General features: G+C 41.8%; 1 protein-coding gene across 1 annotated transcript in view; it reads left to right on the forward strand.

The window, feature by feature from the left end:
* Positions 1-14549: 14549 nt before the first annotated feature.
* Positions 14550-20128, forward strand: part of LOC108294393 (hydrocephalus-inducing protein homolog) — a 186004-nt gene continuing 180425 nt past the window's right edge. Inside the window, exons 1-2 of the mRNA XM_017516259.2 lie at positions 14550-14686; positions 15197-15275. Of these exons, the coding sequence (XP_017371748.2) occupies positions 14556-14686; positions 15197-15275 (210 nt within the window). The 5' untranslated portion in view covers positions 14550-14555. The remainder of the gene's footprint in view (positions 14687-15196; positions 15276-20128) is intronic.

Below are 20128 nucleotides of genomic sequence, written 5' to 3' on the forward strand. Positions count from 1 at the left end.
GATTTACAGCACAAAGAGTGAGCCCAGTGGGAATGGGGGCCCTCCCCGCAGCAAGTTCCTGTGGCTGTTGTAACAGATCACCACAAGCCAGGAGCATGGCAACAACACAGATCTCTACTCTTCCCGTTCTGGAGGCCAGAAGTCTGAAATCAGTTTCACTGAGCCAGAACCAAGGTATGGACAGGGCCATGCTCCCTCTGCTCTTTCCGGAAGCTCCAGGGAAAACCCCCTGCCTTTGCTGACTTCCAGAGCTTCATTCCTTTCATTCTTTGCATTCCTAGGCTCTGGCCCTTCCTCCACCTTGAAAGCCCACTACATGGCATCCCCTTCTCCCCTTTCTGGATTAGCAGAGCCCTCTGCCTTCCTCATTCAAGGACATTTGTGGTTAGATCATTGGGCTGACCCATATACTCCAGGATAATCACCCCTTCTCTAGATCCTCAACTTAATCCCATCTGCAAAGTCCCTTTTGCCATATAAGGTAAAATTCACAGGTTCCAGGGATTCAAACATTGACTGCAAAGTCCCTTTTGCCATGTAAGGTAACATTGACAGGTTCCAGGGATTCAGACATTGACATCTTGATGTCCCTTATCCAACCCACCCAGAGCCGCCAACGTTACCAGCATTGAGTTCTCATGCTCCCTTTACTCTCTTCCAGGCCAAGTAAGCTTTTAAAAATGGATCCTCTATTAATGACCATATCATTAGGAGTCTTTTGGTTGTAAGCAGTCATAACCCTGACTCAAATTTTCAAAAAACAAAAACAAAAAAAACGGAATTTGTTGGTTCATGCATCTGAAAAGTCTAGATTCAAGCTTCAGGCACAGCTTGATCCAGGACTTGAAAAACATCACCTGCACCTAGTGTCTCCTCCATCATCCCTCGGCTCTGCCCTCTGCCATATTACCTCCATTCTTAGTCAGGTTCTATACATACATGGTTGCAAGATGACTCAGCAGCTCCAGCTCTTCATATGCCAGATTCAAGTCTAGCAGGAGGAAGGAGAGGCTCTTTCTCTGAAGTAAGTCCTGGGAAATGTTTTGCTGTAACTCATTGGCTGTGGTTGACTCCTGCTTCCTTCAGCTATGGTCTGGGGAACTCACCTACGCCTGGGCTGGGCTGAATATCAGAGATAGGCTAGTTCCCAGAGGGAAATGGAAAGTACCTGACCAGAGGAAGGGAGAATGGATGCTGGGCAGCAAAGAAGAAAGATTCCACCTTCATGACTCATCAGGCTCATTGCATTTCCCTTGCTAATCCTAAGCCAAAGACATCTAATTATGAAATTAGGTGCCACCTGCGTGGAAGGGTATTGGAGGAACAAGACCACTTTACCAACGCCCTGATACGTGATAGGCTGGTTTACACCTCAGGCACTGTGGAAAAACAACTTGCAATCAGTCTTCATTCCCAGAACAGCCCGGGCACCGTGCAGCCCTAAGCACCAGCCGTGCAGGCACCTGCACATTTTCTCTACGAAAGGTAACCTGCCTATTTTTGAGGTCTTTGAGTAAGACCATTGGTACAGTGTGAACAATTCATATCTTTACGTTGGGAAAATCTCTTTTAACAGCTCTACAGAGCCCAAAGAATATGTCTCAAGTAGGAAATATTTCCTGTAGACAGATGTATATGGCAAAATCTTTAACATGGGGCTATTGGGAGCAATGAGAGGAAGCTTCTGTAATCTTGACCAACAGCAATAACTATGATTGGGTACCCACCATGTGCCAGGCGTCATTCTAACTGATTACATCTCATACAGCAATCCCAGAGAGTGAGGATGAATACCTGCTTTTAGGGATCTAGGCACCTGAGCCCCCACAGCAGATCCCAAACCCCATTTAGTAGGGAATATTGTGCTAATTTCATGAGGCTGGTCTCACCCTCATGACCTCATCTAAACCAAATTATATCTTAAGTGCTAGATGACCACATGTGGCTAGTGTCTATGTATTGGACAGCACAGATAGAGAATATTTCTATCATTGCTTAAAGTTCTAGCAAACAACACTATTACAGCCAATTTGAATGCATTTAACAGGCTTACTATAATTGACATATGTAGAACATTGCAATAAAAAAAAGTCTTCCTGCCCCATGGAACAGTTATGAAAAATTACTGTATACTAGGGCCTAAAGCAAATCTCTACCAAAAAAATCTGTTCTGTCAGAAATCAATAGCAAATAGATAACAAGAAACAAGTAAACAAAAACACAGGCTTAGACATTTTAAAATATACTTCTGAATAACCTTAGAAAAATGGACAAATTCTTAGAAAAATACAGCTTTCTAAAACTGACTTATTTTAAAAAAAGAAATCCAAATGGTCTTATAACCATTAATGAAATAGTTTCAAATATCCCCATTAAAACACACGCACACACACTAAGCCCTGATAGATACAGAAAAGTTCATCCAATGATTTAAGGAACAAATTATTTCAAACTTACACTCATAAGAGACAATATTGCCCAACTTATTTTATAAAAATAATTTTCATACTAAAACCCATTAAACCAGGTCAGGGACATAAAGATTTCAGGCCATTTGGACTCATTAATTCAAAAACATTAATGTAACACATTCACCAAAATATTAGCAAACTGAATCCAGCAAAGCATAAAAGGATAAGATATAATGAGGTTGAATTTATTCCATGAATGCAAGGTTGGTTTAACATTACAAAATCTAATAATTCAATTTATTATATTACCCCATTAAAGAAGAAAAACCATATGATCATCTTAATAAATCAAGGAAAAACATTCAGTAGAACCAAACAATTATTCATATGAAAATTCCTTAACCTGATCAAGGATAACGTTTAAAGTATGAAGACATGTTAAAGTCATTTTCTTTAAAAATCAGAAATAAGAGTTCCATTTCTGTTCAACAATTTACTAAAGATCCTAGCCAGTGTAGGAAGACAGGAAAATAAATAAAAGAGACTAGATTTGGAAAGGAAGAATTAAAAGTCCTGTAATGATTAATCCACATGGGAAACACTAATCAACAGGCAAATTACTAGAATTAATAAAAGAATTTAGTGAGGAGGATGGATTGATATAAAGTTGCAAAATTCAACTGCATTCTCTATAGCAGGAACAAATAGAAAACAGAATGCAGTAAAAATGTACTTAGAAATAAATCTACCTTAAAAACACAGTATTTATGGGTAAACAATAATTTTATTTGAAGTCATTAAAGAAGACCTAAATAAATGGTGAAACATACTTGTTTCATTGATTGAAAAGACTCAATTTAGTAAAGATGTTATTTTTCCCCAGAATGATCTATAGTTTAAATGTACTTTGAATCAAAATACTGACAGGTTGATCCTAAACTTTACGTAGAAGAGGGATGAGGCTAGCCAAGCTCCTAGATATCAAGCCTATTATAAAAATATAATAAAGTTTAAAGCACGGTATTTGTGCACAGATAGGCAAATAGAATAAAGGAACAGAATAAAAAGCCCAGAACCAGCTCCTTACACGTATGGAAACATGACAAAATTAAAATATTTGAATAAAGGAGAAGGCATGGCCTATTCAGTAAATGATCCAAAAACAATTTATCTTCTATATAGAAAAAAAGCATAAGTGGATCCCTAAACTCACACTATACAAGATCACACCTGTAATCCCAGCACTTTGGGAGGCCAAGGCAGGCGGATCACCCAAGGTCACGAGTTCAAGACCAACCTGGCCAACATGGTGAAACTCCATCTCTACTAAAAATACAAAAATTAGCTGAGTATGGTGGGGCATGCCTTTGGTCCTAGCTACTGGGGAGGCTGAGGCAGGAGAATCACTTGAACCTGGGAGGTAGAGGTTGCAGTGAGCTGAGATTGCATCATAGCTCTGCAGCCTGGGCAACAGAGTGAGATTCCATCTCAAAAAAGAAAAAAAAAAAGTTAATTCCAAATAGGTTAAAGATATAAACATGAAAGGTGTAAGTCAATTTTTTTTTAATGTGAAGAAAATGTAAGCTAATGCTTTGATGATCTCTGACTGTGATTAAAGAAGAATTTCTTTTCTTTCTTTCTTTCTTTCTTTTTTTTTTTTTTTCCCCTAACAGACAAGTTCTCACTTTGCTGCCCAGGCTAGAATGTGGTAACACGATCATGGCTCACTGCATCCTCAAACTCCTGGGCTCAAATTATTCTTCCTGCCTCCATGCCCCAAGTAGCTGGGACTACAGATGCATACCACCACACCTGGCTAATGCTCCTTTTAAATTTTTTGTAGAGATAGGAGTCTCGCTATGTTGCCCAGCCTTGTCTCAAGTAATCTTCCTACCTTGGGCTCCTAAAGTGCTGGGATTACAGGTGTCAGCCAACTTGCCTAGCCTCAGAATTTTTTTGTTTGTTTGTTTGTTTTCTTTTCTCGTGTGTCCTCAGTCTGAAGAATTTCTTAAGATACAAAAAGCACAAAATCATAATGAAACTATCCATAATCTCTACATTGAATTTCAGAACTTTCTTCATCAAGAGATACCATTAAAAGAGTACAAAGACAGGGCAAAAACAGAAGTTTTGGCATACGGACTGTCTTCAAATGGTCAGTGCACACACTATAATAAAGAATGCCCTTGAAGGAAAAGACAGAAATCAACTAAAACATGGGAGAGAAGAACTAGCAGTTATTTCACAGAGGAAGAGATATGAACAATAGGCCAATCGAGAATAAAAAGATGTTCTACCTCATTAGTAATCTTGTAAATGGAAATTACAACATTTACAACTAGACACCATTACATACCCACCAGATTGGACAAAAATACGGTCATACCGAGTGTTTCCACCAGCTTTACCTCCACAGTGTCTCCTGGATCCACCCTGGCTTTCATCCTCTTGCCCAGGAATCCTCCCTCCAGGCTCCCTACCTCACTCTGCTGGTGGCTCTCTTCCCTCTGGTCTCCCCTGGCTGCAGACCACCTGAGATTACTTTTCTTGAGGCTGTTGCTTTCACCACCCCATATTTCCTCCCCCCTGATTCAGGAGGAAGATGAGTCCTTCACTTTTTAAAAATACATCAGTGTTTTCAAATATACAGTCATCCCTCAGGTATCCACTGAAAGTTGGGGCCCCTGAAAATACCAAAATCCACAGATGCTCAAGTCCTTTACATAAAAGGGTGTTCTATTTGCCTATAGCCTTCCAACATCCTCCTGTATGCTCTAAATGCTCTCTAGATTACCCATAATACCTCTTGTAAATCTATGTAAATAGTTGCAGTATTGTATTGGCTTTTTGTATTTTTTTTATTGTTGTGTTGTTGGGTTTTGTTGTTTTTCTTTTCTCAGAAGTTTTTGATTCCTGGTTAGTTGAATCACTGGATGCAGGACCCACAGATGCAGAGGTGACTGTACGGAAGAAAAGAATCTATTGCCTTTCCAGGCCAAGCTTTCTGTCTGTTCTCCTCTCTAGCAATAATCTCTTCTCACTCTCGGTGTCTTCGAGCTTCCTATTCCTTTGCCTACAGTAGAATTGCTCTACATCTTGGAAAGCCCTTCTCTTAATCCTCTTGTTGTGTTAACCATCAACTCTATCAGGCAATGGAAGAAAACAGAGTACCCTGGTTGCCTCCATTCATTCTCCAACCCAATTTAAGCTGGTTTTTGGCCCCCTCACTTGACTGAAACTGCCTCTGCAGAAGGTCAGCAATGATGCTATTATTGTGAAACTACATTGTATGTGCAAAAGTGTATGTAACATATATCCATAGTTTGAGACGCATAAATCAATGTCCATGCTTCATGATGCCTGTTACACATAGGATACTGTTAGTAAATTTGAAGTCCCCTGAGAGCAGTGGACCATGCTATACTCCATCCCTGGTGTCCCCAGAACCTTCCCAGAGCCTTCATCATCCAGGCCTCCTATAGCCTGTTCATCTAGAATCTCCTCTTCTGCTGCAGCGGGTCAGCTAATATATCCGACCAGGGGATCAGATTACTCACTGAGGCTAATGAGAGGGCTGTCTGCCATCTCTGGAATCTGAGCTTCCAGAAACAAGTTTCCTGCCTTTATAGTCGACCTGCAAGTGACTCAGGGCCAAGCACAGGGAGACTTATGGAGCGGGATAGGCCTTTAGGTCTCTTTATAATTAACTTAAAAGCTATCTCCATGTTAAGACCCATAGAGTCTACTTCTCTTTGCAATCAGCTTAGTCCCATTTCCTGAGTTACCATATCCATTACCCCATAGATAACTGAGTTGAGCTGCTTTTCATTTCAATTGTGAGTGTTATAAAACCTTTTGTCCTGCTTTTGTGTTATTATAGAACTCTAGTCACCTTATTATAGCTTCATTCTCTTTAAGGCATTTTCTCAGTGTTTCCAATATCAGTGGAGGGCATCAGTCTTCCAGAGATTCAATGTGAGCTAAGCCAGCTTCTAATGAAATTGGCGGAAACTATCAGTGCCTGTCTGAACCTGAGTCAGGGTTGTGTCCAATTTTGTTCAAAAAAAGGGCTCATTTGGTTGATCCCTGTGTTCATATTAATTAAAATCCTCGCAAAGCTAGCTACATCTACTGAAAGCCAGACATTAAAAGAAATTGACATTAAAAACCATCCTGTTTTGAAAGTATTTCTAAAGAGCTTTGAAGCTGATTATAAGGGAGATTTCACAGCCTACCTGTTTGGCAACCTTTCTAAGATCATGTAGCAGTGGGGACACCTTCTGGAGCTTTATAGAAGTGGCCTTTTTACACAGAAATCCCTCTACAGAGCTTCGAGGTAGATTCTAGGCACATTCCTCCACCAGTCACCCGACAGCAAAACTGTTTCTGCAAAGTTCTTTAAAGGCAAAGTCAAAGATGCCTTGCTTTTTCTCATCCAGATTACAATCAGAATGGGTTCCTCTTCTTTCGAAGGTCCTAGACAGCACATTGATTGTTCCACGCGTTGTGGGTTCTAGTTAGTTTTGGAATGAAAAATCCTGCTTTGAGAGTCCCTGCCCTGGGTATGGCATGACATGAAAGGACCTGGGAGAAGCCCTCACCTGTGGATTGGCTGGACTCTCCAGCAAAGTCACTAAGAGCATGAGCTTTGCTGTGGGTCTAACGCAGCCACTGACCTGTCCTCTGAGCCTCAGTTTTGTCATCTGAAGACAGGATAATCATAGTGACTGCCTCCTCAAGCTATTGTGAAGATTAAATTAAGCAGTGCTTATCAAGTGCTTCTTAGTTCCTGTAGGGAATAGTGATGAATAAGGTCAGCTGCAGTTATTTAATTAGGCCTCTTACTTGATACAGTTGCTTTACCACTAGTTTCTTCATGACCCTCTCACCACCATCTTCTAGGTCAGTGGTTCTCAGCCATGAATGCATATTAGAATAACCTTGGGAAGTTTCAAATAGATTGATGCCAAGGAAATCAGAATCTCTATGGTTGGGATTCAGGCTTCAGTCTTTCTTAAGGGTCCATGAAGGATCCCAATGGATAGCCAACACTGAGAACCACTGTTCTAGAGGATCCAATAGCAACTCCATTTGAGAACCTTTAAAAAGATGGTTTTCATCTCCTAACCTCTGAGTAACTTGAGTTTCAGCCTCTCAGCGATCTCTCGTCAGTTTCCACCTTAGCACATGTGGCCGGTTGGAAGTATTTTGTGGTATAATAACGTCAGAGGGCTCATGGAGGCTGCTTTCCATAATAGATACATGTTTTTAGTTGGCTTCCCCTTCTCACATGGCAGAGCTAGACCATGCTGGTAGGGAAGGCACTGGGCCAGCCCATCTGTTTCCATCTGTCATTTGCTTCCCAATGTGGGAGGATGAGCAAGTGTAGGACCACAAATTCAGACAATAAATATGGAAACATGGCAGGGACTTCGTGTTTGCACCCAGAGGGGCTTAGAAATATGCTCACTTTTAATATAATTTCAAGCAATGATTATAATCTGCTCCCTTTAGAAACAGCAGTCAGGGGCTTGCCTAATCTGGAGCAGATTTGCAATGTGTAGAGTCAAAGGAAGGAAGGAAGGATGGGAAGCCGGGAGTTTACAAAATGAGAGAAGCAAAGTAAGATAGCTGAGAGCAAGAATAGGAGTTTGGGAAACCACCTGATAAGATCTGACAAATAAAGATGCGTGGTTTGCACCAGTTTATCAATTAGGAACAATGGAAATATGAGACTGGAACTGCAGGAGAAAATAATCTCAGTGATGAAATTAATTCACAGAGGTCACTAGCACACATTCAGACCCTTGGAGTGCTGGATACTCTCATAACTGGACCTGTGACCATGCAAGGCACCCAGTGGCTAATATGGAGCATTTTCTCATTTTGATACCAGTAATTTATAAGGATGATGACCAGCTTGCACCACTAAGAATACTAACATTTTCTTTCCATACTTGAAATGTTTTCATTCCACTTGTTCATTCTGTAGTTGTTTATTGAGGATATTTGTGCAGGGCACTGTGCTAGGGAGAAAAAAAACAATCTGTGTATGTTAGCTTTTGCCACGCAACAAAATACCCGAAACAAAATTGTCTAAACAGAAAACGTGTATTAGTTCCTGTGAATGTGTTAATCAGCTAGGTGGTTTTCAAGTTGCCATTTGCATCACATTTTTGAACGCCTCATTGGCCACGGAAGTCAAGCCAACCCCAGATGCAAGGCCTGAAGAAAACAGACTCCATCTGTAGATGGGAGGAGAGGCAAAGTTGTATTACAAAGAGTTGTGATTACAAGAATCGGAGGGATTATTATTATTATTATTATTATTTTACAAATAATAGACCATCTGATATAACATTTGAACAAAACCAGATCTTATACCCCTTTTTACTACAGGGAGTTAACTACAGGACTCTTGACTAGAATTTCATTGAACAAATGTTAGGCATGACTCTAAGCTTGGTATGGTGCCCAGTGCTGGAGATGGTGGTGAGAGAGACAGACATGGCTCCTGCCCCTGCTGATGAATAAATTATAACGTAGGATGTAGACGTATGGAGATGACCCCTGAACCTGGACTTGGGGGTCAGGGAAGATGTTCCAGTGAAAGTAACATCTAAGCTAATGCTTAAAGATTCAGTAGATGTTAACTGCTCAATGCCAGGAGGAAGAGGTATGTGAGAGCAGTCACAGTGACTGCTGGGGTCAGTGCCAGACTGCAGTGGCAGCTGGGGCATCAGCACCTTCCCTGTCCCTGTGGCTACTATCCCCATTCCTGTCATGCCCGCCCCCAGTGCTGACCATCACTGACCCCACCTCATTGCTTCTGTATTCTTCATCATCATCGTCATCATCATCACCTGCTTCCATTTGGCACCTACACATACCCCGCTCCACAACAGACTTCTTCCTTGTCCCTGGGGAATCCACATTCTCTCCTTCCTATTTCCTTTAGAGTAGGGGTTCTCAAGAACAGTACCAGTTCATGGCCTGTTTGGAACTGGACGACACGGCAGGAGATGAGCAGCAGGTGAGCAAGCGAAGCTTCATCTGTATTCACAGCCGCTCCCCATCACTTGCATTACACCTGAGCTCTGCCTCCTGTCAGATCAGCAGCGGGTTAGATTCTCATAGGAGCAGAAACCTTATTGTGAACTGCACATGTAAGGGATCCCGGTTGCATGCTCCTTATGAGGATCTAATGACTGATCTGTCACTGTCTCCCATTACCCCCTGAGAGGACCCATCTAGTTGCAGGAAAACAAGCTCAGGTCTCCCACTGATTCTACATTATGATGAGTTGTATAATAATTTCATCATATATTACAATGTAATAATAATAATAGAAATAAAGTACACAACAAACATAATGTGCTTGAATCATCCTGAAACCATCCCTCCCCTCCCTACCATCCCCAACCCAATCCATGGAAAAATTGTCTTCCATGAAACCAGTCTCTGGTGTCAAAAAGGTTGGGGACCCCTGCTTTGTAGGCCCCTTTCTCTCAGCCTACACGTTCCTTCCACTCTTCACTTGAAAAAAACCATTCTTTCTTCCACACATAGTTAGACCATGTCCTCCCCCATGAAGACTTCTGTGTGCATCCAGGAAGAGTTAGTGTCTCCCTCATTTGAATTCCAGAAATGATGGTAATTCCCACCAACCCCACACAAGAGCAGCTCACATTCATTGGACATTTGCTATGACCCAGGCACCATGGGGCTCCTTACATGAACTAAGGCTCACAGCAATCAGATGTGGAGGATTCTGTTACTAACACAGCCCCCAGGCCCCTTACTGTACAAGTGGGGAAGCCAGAATGCAAATCCAAGCCCCCTGACCCTACAGCTTTGCTCAGAATCCCTGCGCACTGCCTGGCACCCTGCTGGAGCAGCTGTACCCTAAAGCCCAGCCATTCCTGTGGCTCTGACTCTGACCCACTGGTCTTAAGAGGCCTTAGCTCCTTGAAGCAAGGGTTGGGTTTCTCATCTTTAGAATCCTCCAACACTATAATGGATTCCCTAGAAGGAGAGCCTGAGAGTGTGGTTCTTGAGGTGATTTATTGAGGGAGGGCTCTCAGGAGAAACTATAAGAAATTAAGGGAAGCAAGATAGGGCCCAAGGAAAAGTAGGGGAAGATGTGATTTCAAAGTCCAATCTCTGCCTGATCTCAGCAGGAGCTGTGGCATGTAAATTACTTCACAGTTTATCTCACTCAGAGACAAGGAGGCTGGGTTCTCATAGCTGCCACCCCTGTCAGTCACTCCTTCCTATAAGTCATACCCTAATGAGAGGGAAGGCAGCTCAGGGTGGGTGAGGCATCTCCCATCAGGCCATGGCAGTGCTCACACTCACAGCGCCTGAATGCATCACCCTAATGAAGTGCACCGGCAGCATCTGCTGCAGTCACCAGTTTTTAAAAAGTATTAAACAGCATATGCAGGCACTTCCTGTCCAGCCAGTGGCTGATTTCATCCTCTGTAGTGGACACTCCCAGAACCCAAATCTAATGAATCAGTGAATTAGAAGTCACTGTATCTCCTATAGGGCTGCCCACCCCTACCACCTTTTCCCACAGGACTGCACTGCACAGACCTCAATGGGTGTTCAGCATCCAGCCTCACATCTCCAAAGATCATGGGAGCTGCGACACAGAACATTAACGGAAATACAAGCTTGTTCATTAGTATTTTATTCTAGCACCACACTGCTTCCCGTGAAGAAAGATAAGGAAATAAGTATGGTAGATTTTTTTTTCTTTTTTACTTTGCAGCACAAAAGATTGTGTTGATACTTCCTCAAGAGTTGAAAAATAAAACATAAGGAGGGAAAGCACTGCCCCCAAGACAGTGCTATGACCTGCATGTGATTCTCTGGCAGCTACAGGGGACTTTTCTTTCCTGGCTTCTCCCTTGATTTGGAAAGGAGGAGCTCTGGAATCGAAACAGTATCGATTGTTCTTGTTTGCTGTGCACTCCCTTTTAAAAATAGCTGAATCTAATCCTGTTTGGGCTAGCATACCAGGAAAGTAATCACCTGTTCCTGAGGGTAAAAGGAAATCTGATCCAAAGGACTCTACCAATGTCCTATTTCAGTTTTTCAGAGGAGGTTTTCCAGTTTTAATAACTTAAAGCCCTCATTACAGTAAAGGTTTCTCTGCCTCCTGTGGCTCAGGCAGCGAACAGGGAGAGCTGTCCTGCTTTCCTCTGTTGATTTCTGAAGAGACCTCTCGCTTCCCAATTGTCCAGCCAACATTGTCAACTGAGGTGTGGTTTGTCCTCAGGTATGAAGACCCTCCACAGCTTTGTATTTTTCCTTTACGGAAATTCCCATATGCTTTTTCTTTATACAGCACAACATCCCATAGGGATGCACAGGCTGGATGGGAGAGTGCTGTTATGTGGGGCAGCAAACCGGCAAAGCCTCCCCAGGCATCTCTGCTGACCTGGGGTGGTTTAATAAGTGTTCAGAATTGTCCTTGGCTGATTTTCACTGTCCCTAGCTGGTAAGGCTGCAGTGATAGCCCCATGTTAATTATCAGCTCTGTCCTCACCTGTCATATTGCCATTCCTACCCATGGCAGCTCCTAAATCTGGCTGCCCCTTAGAGTTGCCTGGCAAGACTTAATCTAACTCCTGAGACCTGCTGAATTGGAATCTGTCGGAGGATGAGCTTCAGGAATCTTCAATTGAACAAGCTTTCCAGGAGATTTTTTAGCACCCAGCCCAACGTGTGTTCTCTGCCTCTAATGGAGTGGTTTCAGCCAGGGATAAAGTCAGTTAGAGACATCTAGTCTGGAACAAGTCAAATGGAAGTTCAGGCCAGAAGGTGCAAAGAGCTTCTCCATACCCTGTGACTTCTCCACGCTTTCCTATCCCCACTCTTTTTTTTTTTTTTTCTTTCTTTTGACAGAGTCTCACTTTGTCACCCAGGCTGGAGTGCAGTGGCGCAATCTCGGCTCACTGCAACCTCCGCCTCCTGGGTTCAAGCGATTTTCCTGCCTCAGCCTTCTGAGTAGCTGGGACTACAGGCATCCACCACCATGGCCAGCTAATTTCCCATCCCCACTCTTTATCCCGGGTTGACAGAGAGGGTGCAGAATAGTCAGATTACCCTCCATGGTATTCAGCTGTTCTCATTTAACAATCCACACACCCATCCATCCATCCAACCATCCAACCATCCATTCATTCATTCAAACATCTGTTGAGCTTGGGCTCTAAATATAAGACCCTGTGCAATAGGGTCTGTAAAGGGGATACCCTGGATCTTCCTTCTGTATGGTAATAAGCCCATCCACAGATCATGCCAGCCCAGTGTTTTCCCTTCTCAAAAAGAGCAAGCAGAGCTCAGCTCAGAGCCCTCACCCAGGCAAGAAAATAATTACATTGATTTTTTCCATTGTGTTGATTTTTCTAAATATGATAGATAATACTGTGTTTTCATTTATTGTAATGACATAGAATTTTCCTTTTAAATAAGCCTATTAGTGAACACCACAATGTGATATCACCGTATGCTCATTGGAATTTAAAAGACTAAATACTAAGTGTGGATGAGAATGCAGACCAACTGGAACTGTCATACAATGCAGGTGGTAGTACAAAATGGTACAACAACTTTGGAAAACTGGTTGGCAGTTTTCTGTAATGTTAAATATACATATACCATACAACCCAGCAATTCGCTTCCAAGGAATTTACCCAAGAAGAATTAAAACATATGTCTACAAAAAGACTTGTATATAGATGTTCATAGCAACTCTATTCGTAGTATCCAAAAGCTAGAAATAGTCAAGGTGTCCATCAACAAGACGGGGGTACATCCACACTCTGGAATACTGCTCCAGAAAAAAAGGACCGATCACTGCTCCATGCAGCAACATGGATGAGTCTCACACCAAACAGAGGAAGTCAGACACAAATTAGTACATATTTCCAATTCCATTTCTATGTAAGTGTAGGGAAATTAATCTCTAGTGATATCAAGCAGATGAGTGCTTGCACAAGGCAACTTTTTAGGATGATGGAAACATTCTGTATATTAATATGGTGATAGCTCCACAGATGTGTATAAAACTCTTCAAACTGTGTGCTTACAAATCATGAAGACGGTAGTGGGATACCTGAAATTTAGGAAATGATACTCCAGGACATAGTTAGAGTGGACAGTATCCTAAAAGAAGCGCAGATGAAATGCTGTGAAACTTCCAAGGGAGGCATAATTTATTCCAGTGGGAAGATGGGCCAGTGGTGGGAGCTTCACATAATGGATGACATTTCTGGGGAGGCCATAAGTACAGATGGGGCCAGAATGAATATATATATGAAATGAATTGAAATTAACATCAAGGGCTTGAAATAGGTAGAGGAGGGGCAGAGAGGGGTCCAGAAAAAGCCACGTACCAAAGGGAAATAGGAAGAATGGGGGAGACCCCCCTACCTTTCTCTTTGTGACATCCAAAGGCCTTTTTAATTGGTGAAACCTGGGCTTATGAGCTTCAGCACCAGCTGATAGACAGTTGCTTCTTTTCCCCTGGGTTCCTCTGCTCAGAGAACTTGAGTGGCAGCACAGCTTTTGGGCAGGACCAGGACTAGGTTGTGGCAAGCAAGGCACTGAGGTCACATTGTAGGAGACAAGGTCGTGTAAGAAACCCAAGCCTGCATTTCCAGGCCCCTAACAGAGAGTGCTTCCCAGGCCTTAGCCGAGTCGTAGCCATGCTTTCTGGTGATCTGGGAGCAGGATCCTCAGTGGCTAATTCATTCACGACCATGGCGACTACTTACTCCAGGCCAGGCCCTAGATTAAACACCATATTGGATACCAGTCCCCAGCAAGTCCATATCTAGCAGGGATGGTAAAAATAAATGTGAAAGGGGAAGCCCAGGGGCTATACTCAGAGGAAAGATACTGGGCGCAGACTGGCAGTCAGAAAACTTTTTAAGAACAAGTGAAACCTCAGCTGAGATTTGAAGAAGGCAAGTTCAAGTGAGAGTGTAGGTTGGTCCCTGTTAGACCTGCCTGGTCTAGGATTTGGAGCTTGGCCTTAGAAACTGAGAATCCACTGAGCACTGATTTGTAAAAACTGATGTCTCCTGTCTCCCCACATTCCCTGCCCCATGCCTTTGTAGGTTTGTGACAATGCCGAAAAAGCCCTACAGTGCCCCGCTGTCCCAGATGGAGTCCATCCCAGCAACCTCACCGACTGCCAGCTCACCAGCAATCCGAGTTGCGGTAGAGTCCCCCGAGATGGATTTAAATAATTCTGTTAAGTAAGTACAAATGCAAAGCCAACACGGATTTTTTTAATAGCTTTCTTTATACTGACTTAATTCTCAACACTCATCCCTCAGTAGTTCATTCATCCAGTCCCCAGTCCACAGTTTAGTAAGTGTCTTCTATGCGTAGGCCTCAAACTAGACATCTGGAGTAGGGAGGGTGGTACCATCATAAGCCCTGGGGGACTGAGCCCTCCCTATCGTATTGTCCTCTCTGTATGTCCAAGGTCTACAGCTAGGATTAGGTCCAGGGATGGGCCAGGAAAGACGAGTTGGGCCCTGGGAAAAACTGACCAGTTCAGTGGCCTAGACCACATGTTTTGGAGCATAGGACAGCAGACCCCTGATCAGCTGACCTCTTGAGAAAGGTGTCCCTTGACTGGGAACCCCCCTACTTTTTAGGGTATGGTAGAGGGAGAAAAGGAAGACAGGGCAGTTACGCACCTGAGACTGTGGTGATGACGGCCCAATGAGTGAATCTCTGCATTTCATTCACCTCCCCAGGACTCTTCTTGTGAATGAAGATGCCAGTCTTGAAGAAAAAGAACTTAGAAAAACGAAAGCGTCCATTGTGGTCTCAGATGTACGGTGTCCTTTCCCTGGGGAGGGTTGGCAGGTCAGGGTCCTTCCCATAAAACAAAGACAGAACCAGAAGCAGAGTGGCCAGTGCAATGCTTGGGTTTAGTTGGGACACAGCTGCACAGTTTTACCCACATCTCTTCCCAGCCAGACACCCCAGAGCCAACACTCAGGGACAACCCAGGACACCTTAGCACATGGATCTTCTCTACAGTGGAAAAGCCATTTATCTCTAAACTTTGGTGATCTTGCAGTATTCCTATACCCTAGACAGAGGATACTAAAGGAGAAATATTTTCTTAATAATTCCATAGCAAAAACAAAAAGAGCAAGAGAGCTTAAAAATTAATACCCTTAAATTCTCCTTCTAGAATGATGGCTTAAGGAAGCTATTGGAGATACAAAGATATGCATACAAAGATGCTTGTTACAACATTTTAGGAATAGCAGAAAATGAAAAATAAATTACTGCATGTACATGATGAGATGCAAACTTTTAAGATAGTGCTGAGTGGGATTTTCCTGTGGTGTGGGTGAGAGTATGAATTGGCATAACCTCTATAACATACAACTTGGCAAGTATATCAAAATTTTAAATGCATTGACCCCCTTCTAGAAATTATCCTCCAGATACACCTCTTCATTTGCATAAGGTATTTTATTATCCTTGTACACTGCAGCTTTGTTTATAAAAGCAAAAAATGTTGGAAATAACTTAATTCCTCCAATAGGAGACCATCTGAATAAACTAAATTACATCTATACAAGGCAATCTATGAAATTCTTTTTTAAAATCAGAAAGTTCTCTATATATTCATTTGGCACAATCTCTGATATATTAAGAAAAAATGCTCAGTGCAAAACAAAGTGTATTGTGTGCTACCATTTGTATAAAGAAAAAGTCAGTAAAAGCAACCAACACTTACTGAGCACTGATCTAAGCTCAAAGCTTCCATATATATATTTATTACACTTAGGTTCTGGGGTACATGTGCAGAACATGCAGGATTGTTGTATAGGTACCTACATGGCAGTGTGGTTTGCTGCTTCCATCCCCCCATCATCTATATCTGGCATTTCTCCCTATGTTATCCCTCCCAAACTCTCTACCCCCCACTGTCCCTCCCCATTCCCCCCCAAAAGACCCCAGTGTGTAATGCTCCCCTCCCTGTGTCCATGTGTTCTCATTGTTCAACACCTGCCTATGACTGAGAACATACAGTGTTTGATTTTCTGTTCTTGTGTCAGTTTGCTGAAATTATGGTTTCCTGATTCATCTATATCCCTACAAAGGACACAAATGCATCATTTTTTATGGCTGCATAGTATTCCATGGTGTATATGTGCCGCATTTTCCTTGTCCAATCTATCATCAGTGGGCATTTGGGTTGGTTCCAGGTCTTTGCTATTGTAAACAGTGCCACAGTGAACATATGTGTGCATGTGTCTTTATAATAGAATGATTTATAATCCTTTGGATATATATCCAGTAATGGGATTGCTGGGTCAAATGGAATTGCTATTTCTAGGTCCTTAAGGAATCGCCACACTGTCTTTCACAATGGTTGAACTAATTTACACTCCCACCAACAGTGTAAAAGTGTTCCTATTTCTCCACATCCTCTCCAGCATCTGTTGTCTCCAGATTTTTTAATGATCACCATTCTAACTGGTGCGAGATGGTATCTCATTGTGGTTTGTTTTGCATTTCTCTAATGACCAGTAATGATGAGCATTTTTTTCATATATTTGTTGGCCTTATAAATGTCTTCTTTTGAAAAGTGCCTGTTCATATCCTTCATCCACTTTTGAATGGGTTTGTTTGTCTTTTTTTTTTTTTTGTAAATCTGTTTTAGTTCTTTGTAGATTTTGGACATAAGTCCTTTGTCGGATGGGTAGATTGCAAAAACTTTTTTCCCATTCTGTTGGTTGCCAGTTCACTCCAGTGATTGTTTCTTTTGCTGTACGGAAGCTGCGGAGTTTAGTTAGATGTCATTTGTCTATTTTGGCTTTTGTTGCCAGTGCTTTTGGTGTTTTAGTCATGAAGCCCTTGCCTATGCCCATGTCCTCAATGGTTTTGTCTAGGTTTTCTTCTAGGGTTTTTATGGTGGTAGGTCTTATGTTTAAGTCTTTAATCCATCTGGAGTTAATTTTAGTGTAAGGTATTGGGAAGGGGTCCAGTTTCTGTTTTCTGCACATGGCTAGCCAGTTTTCCCAACACCATTTATTAAACAAGAAATTCTTTCTCCATTGCTTGCTTTTGTGAAGTTTGTCAAAGATCAGATGGTTGTAGATGTGTGGCGTTGCCTCCAAGGCCTCTGTTCTGTTCCATTGGTCTATATCTCTGTTTTGGTACCAGTACTATGCTGTTTTGATTATTGTAGCCTTTTAGTAAAGTTTAATGTCAGGTAGTGTGATGCCTCCAACTTTGTTCTTTTTGCTTAGAATTGTCTTGGCTATGCAGGCTCTCTTTTTGTTCCATATGAAGTTTAAGGTGGTTTTTTCCAGTTCTGTGAAGAGGTTCATAGGTAGCTTGATGGGAATAGTGCTGCATCTATAAATTACTTTGGGCAGTATGGCCATTTTCACAATATTGACTCTTCCTAACCATGAGCATGGAATGTTTTTCCATCTGTTTGTGTCCCGTCTATTTCCTTGAGCAGTGGTTCGTAGTTCTTCTTGAAGAGGTCCTTTATATCCTTTGTTAGTTGTATTCCTAGGCATTTTATTCTCTTTGTAGCAATTGTGAATGGCAGTTCGTTCTTGATTTGGCTGTCTTTAAGTCTGTTATTGGTATATAGGAATGCTTGTGAGTTTTGCACGTTGATTTTGTATCCTGAGACTGCTGAAGTTGCTTATCAGTTTCAGGAGATTTTGGGCTGAGACAATGGGGTCTTCTAAATATACAATCATGTCATCTGCAAATAGAGACAATTTGACTTCATACATTCCTAATTGATTACCCTTTATTTCTTTTTCTTGCCTGATTGCTCTGGCTAGAACTTCCAATATTATATTGAATAGGAGTGGTGAGAGAGGGCATCCTCGTCTAGTGCCAGATATCAAAGGGAATGCTTCCAGTTTTTGCCCATTCAGTATGATATTGGCTGTGGGTTTGTCATAAATAGCTTTTATTATTTTGAGATGCATTCCGCCAATACCTACTTTACTGAGAGTTTTTAGCATAAAGTGCTATTGAATTTTGTCGAAGGCCTTCCCTGCATCTATTGAGATAATCGTGGTTTTTGTCTTTGGTTCTGTTTATGTGGTGGATTACACTTATAGACTTGTGTATGTTGAATCAGCCTTGCGTCTGCGGGATGAAGCCTACTTGATCGTGATGGATTAGTTTTTTGATGTGCTATTGCAATCAGTTTGTCAGTATTTTATTGAAGATTTTTGCATCTATGTTCATCATGGATATTGGCCTGAAGTTTTCTTTTCTTGTTGAGTCTCTGCCGGGTTTTGGTGTTAGGATGATGTTGGTCTCATATAATGATTTGGGAAGGATTCCCTCTTTTAGGATCATTTGGAATAGTTTCAGAAGGAGTGGTACCAGCTCCTCTTTGTATGTCTGGTAGAATTCGGCTGTGAACCCATCTGGACCTGGGCTCTTTTTGGTTGGTAGGCTATTAATTGCTGCCTCAACTTCAGCCCTTGTTATGGGTCTATTCAGGGTTGTGACTTCTCCCTGGTTTAGGCTTGGGAGGGTGCAAGTGTCCAGGAATTTATCAGTTTCTTCCAGGTTTACTGATTTATGAGCATAGAGTTGTTTGTAGTAATCTCTGATGGTAGTTTGTATTTCTGTGGAGTCAGTGGTGATATCCCCTTTTTCGTTTTTTATTGCATCTATTTGATTCTTCTCTCTTTTCTTTTTTATTAATCTGGCTAGTGGTCTATTTTGTTGATCTTTTCAAAAAACCACCTCCTGGATTTATTGACTTTTTGAAGGGCTTTTTGTGTCTCTATCTCCTTCAGTTCTGCTCTGATCTTAGTTATTTCTTGTCATCTGCTTGCTTTTGAGTTGTTTTGATTTTGCTCCTCTAGCTCTTTCAATTTTGATGATAGGATGTTGATTTTAGATCTTTCCTTGCTTCTCATGTGGCCATTTATTGCTATAAATTTCCCTGTAGACATTGCTTTAAATGTGTCCCACAGATTCTGGTATGTTGTGTCTTCATTCTCATTGGTTTTGAAGAACATCTTTATTTCTGCCTTCATTTCATTGTTTATCGAATCAATATTCAAGAGCCAGTTGTTCAGTTTCCATGAAGTTGTGTGGTTCTGAGTTAGTTTCTTAATCCTGAGTTCTAATTTGATTGCACTGTGGTTGAGAGACTGTTATGATTGCTGTTCTTTTGCATTTGCTGAGGAGTGATTTACTTCCAATTATGTGGTCAATTTTAGAGTAAGTGTGATGTGGTGCTGAGAAGAATGTATATTCTGTGGATGTGGGATGGAGAGTTCTGTGGATGTCTGTTAGGTTTGCTTGGTCCAGATCTGAGTTCAACTTCTGGATATCCTTGTTAATTTTCTGTCTCCTTGATCTGTCTAATATTGACAGTGGAGTTTTAAAGTCTCCCACTGTTACTGTGTGGGAGTCTACGTCTCTTTATAGGTCATTAAGAACTTGCTTTATGTATCCAGGTGCTCCTGTATTGAGTGTGTATCTATTTAGGATAGTTAGCTCCTCTTGTTGCTAACTTTTGACTTCTTCCTGGTTTAGGCTTGGGAGGGTGCATTACACTTTTACCATTGTGTAATGCCCTTCTTTTTCTCTTTTGATCTTTGTTGGTGTAAAGTGTATTTTATCAGAGACCAGGATTGCAACTCCTGCTTTTTTTTTTTTTCCACTCT

This window comes from Cebus imitator, unplaced genomic scaffold (assembly GCF_001604975.1).
Source record: "Cebus imitator isolate Cc_AM_T3 unplaced genomic scaffold, Cebus_imitator-1.0 Scaffold577, whole genome shotgun sequence".
NCBI lineage: Eukaryota > Metazoa > Chordata > Mammalia > Primates > Cebidae > Cebus > Cebus imitator.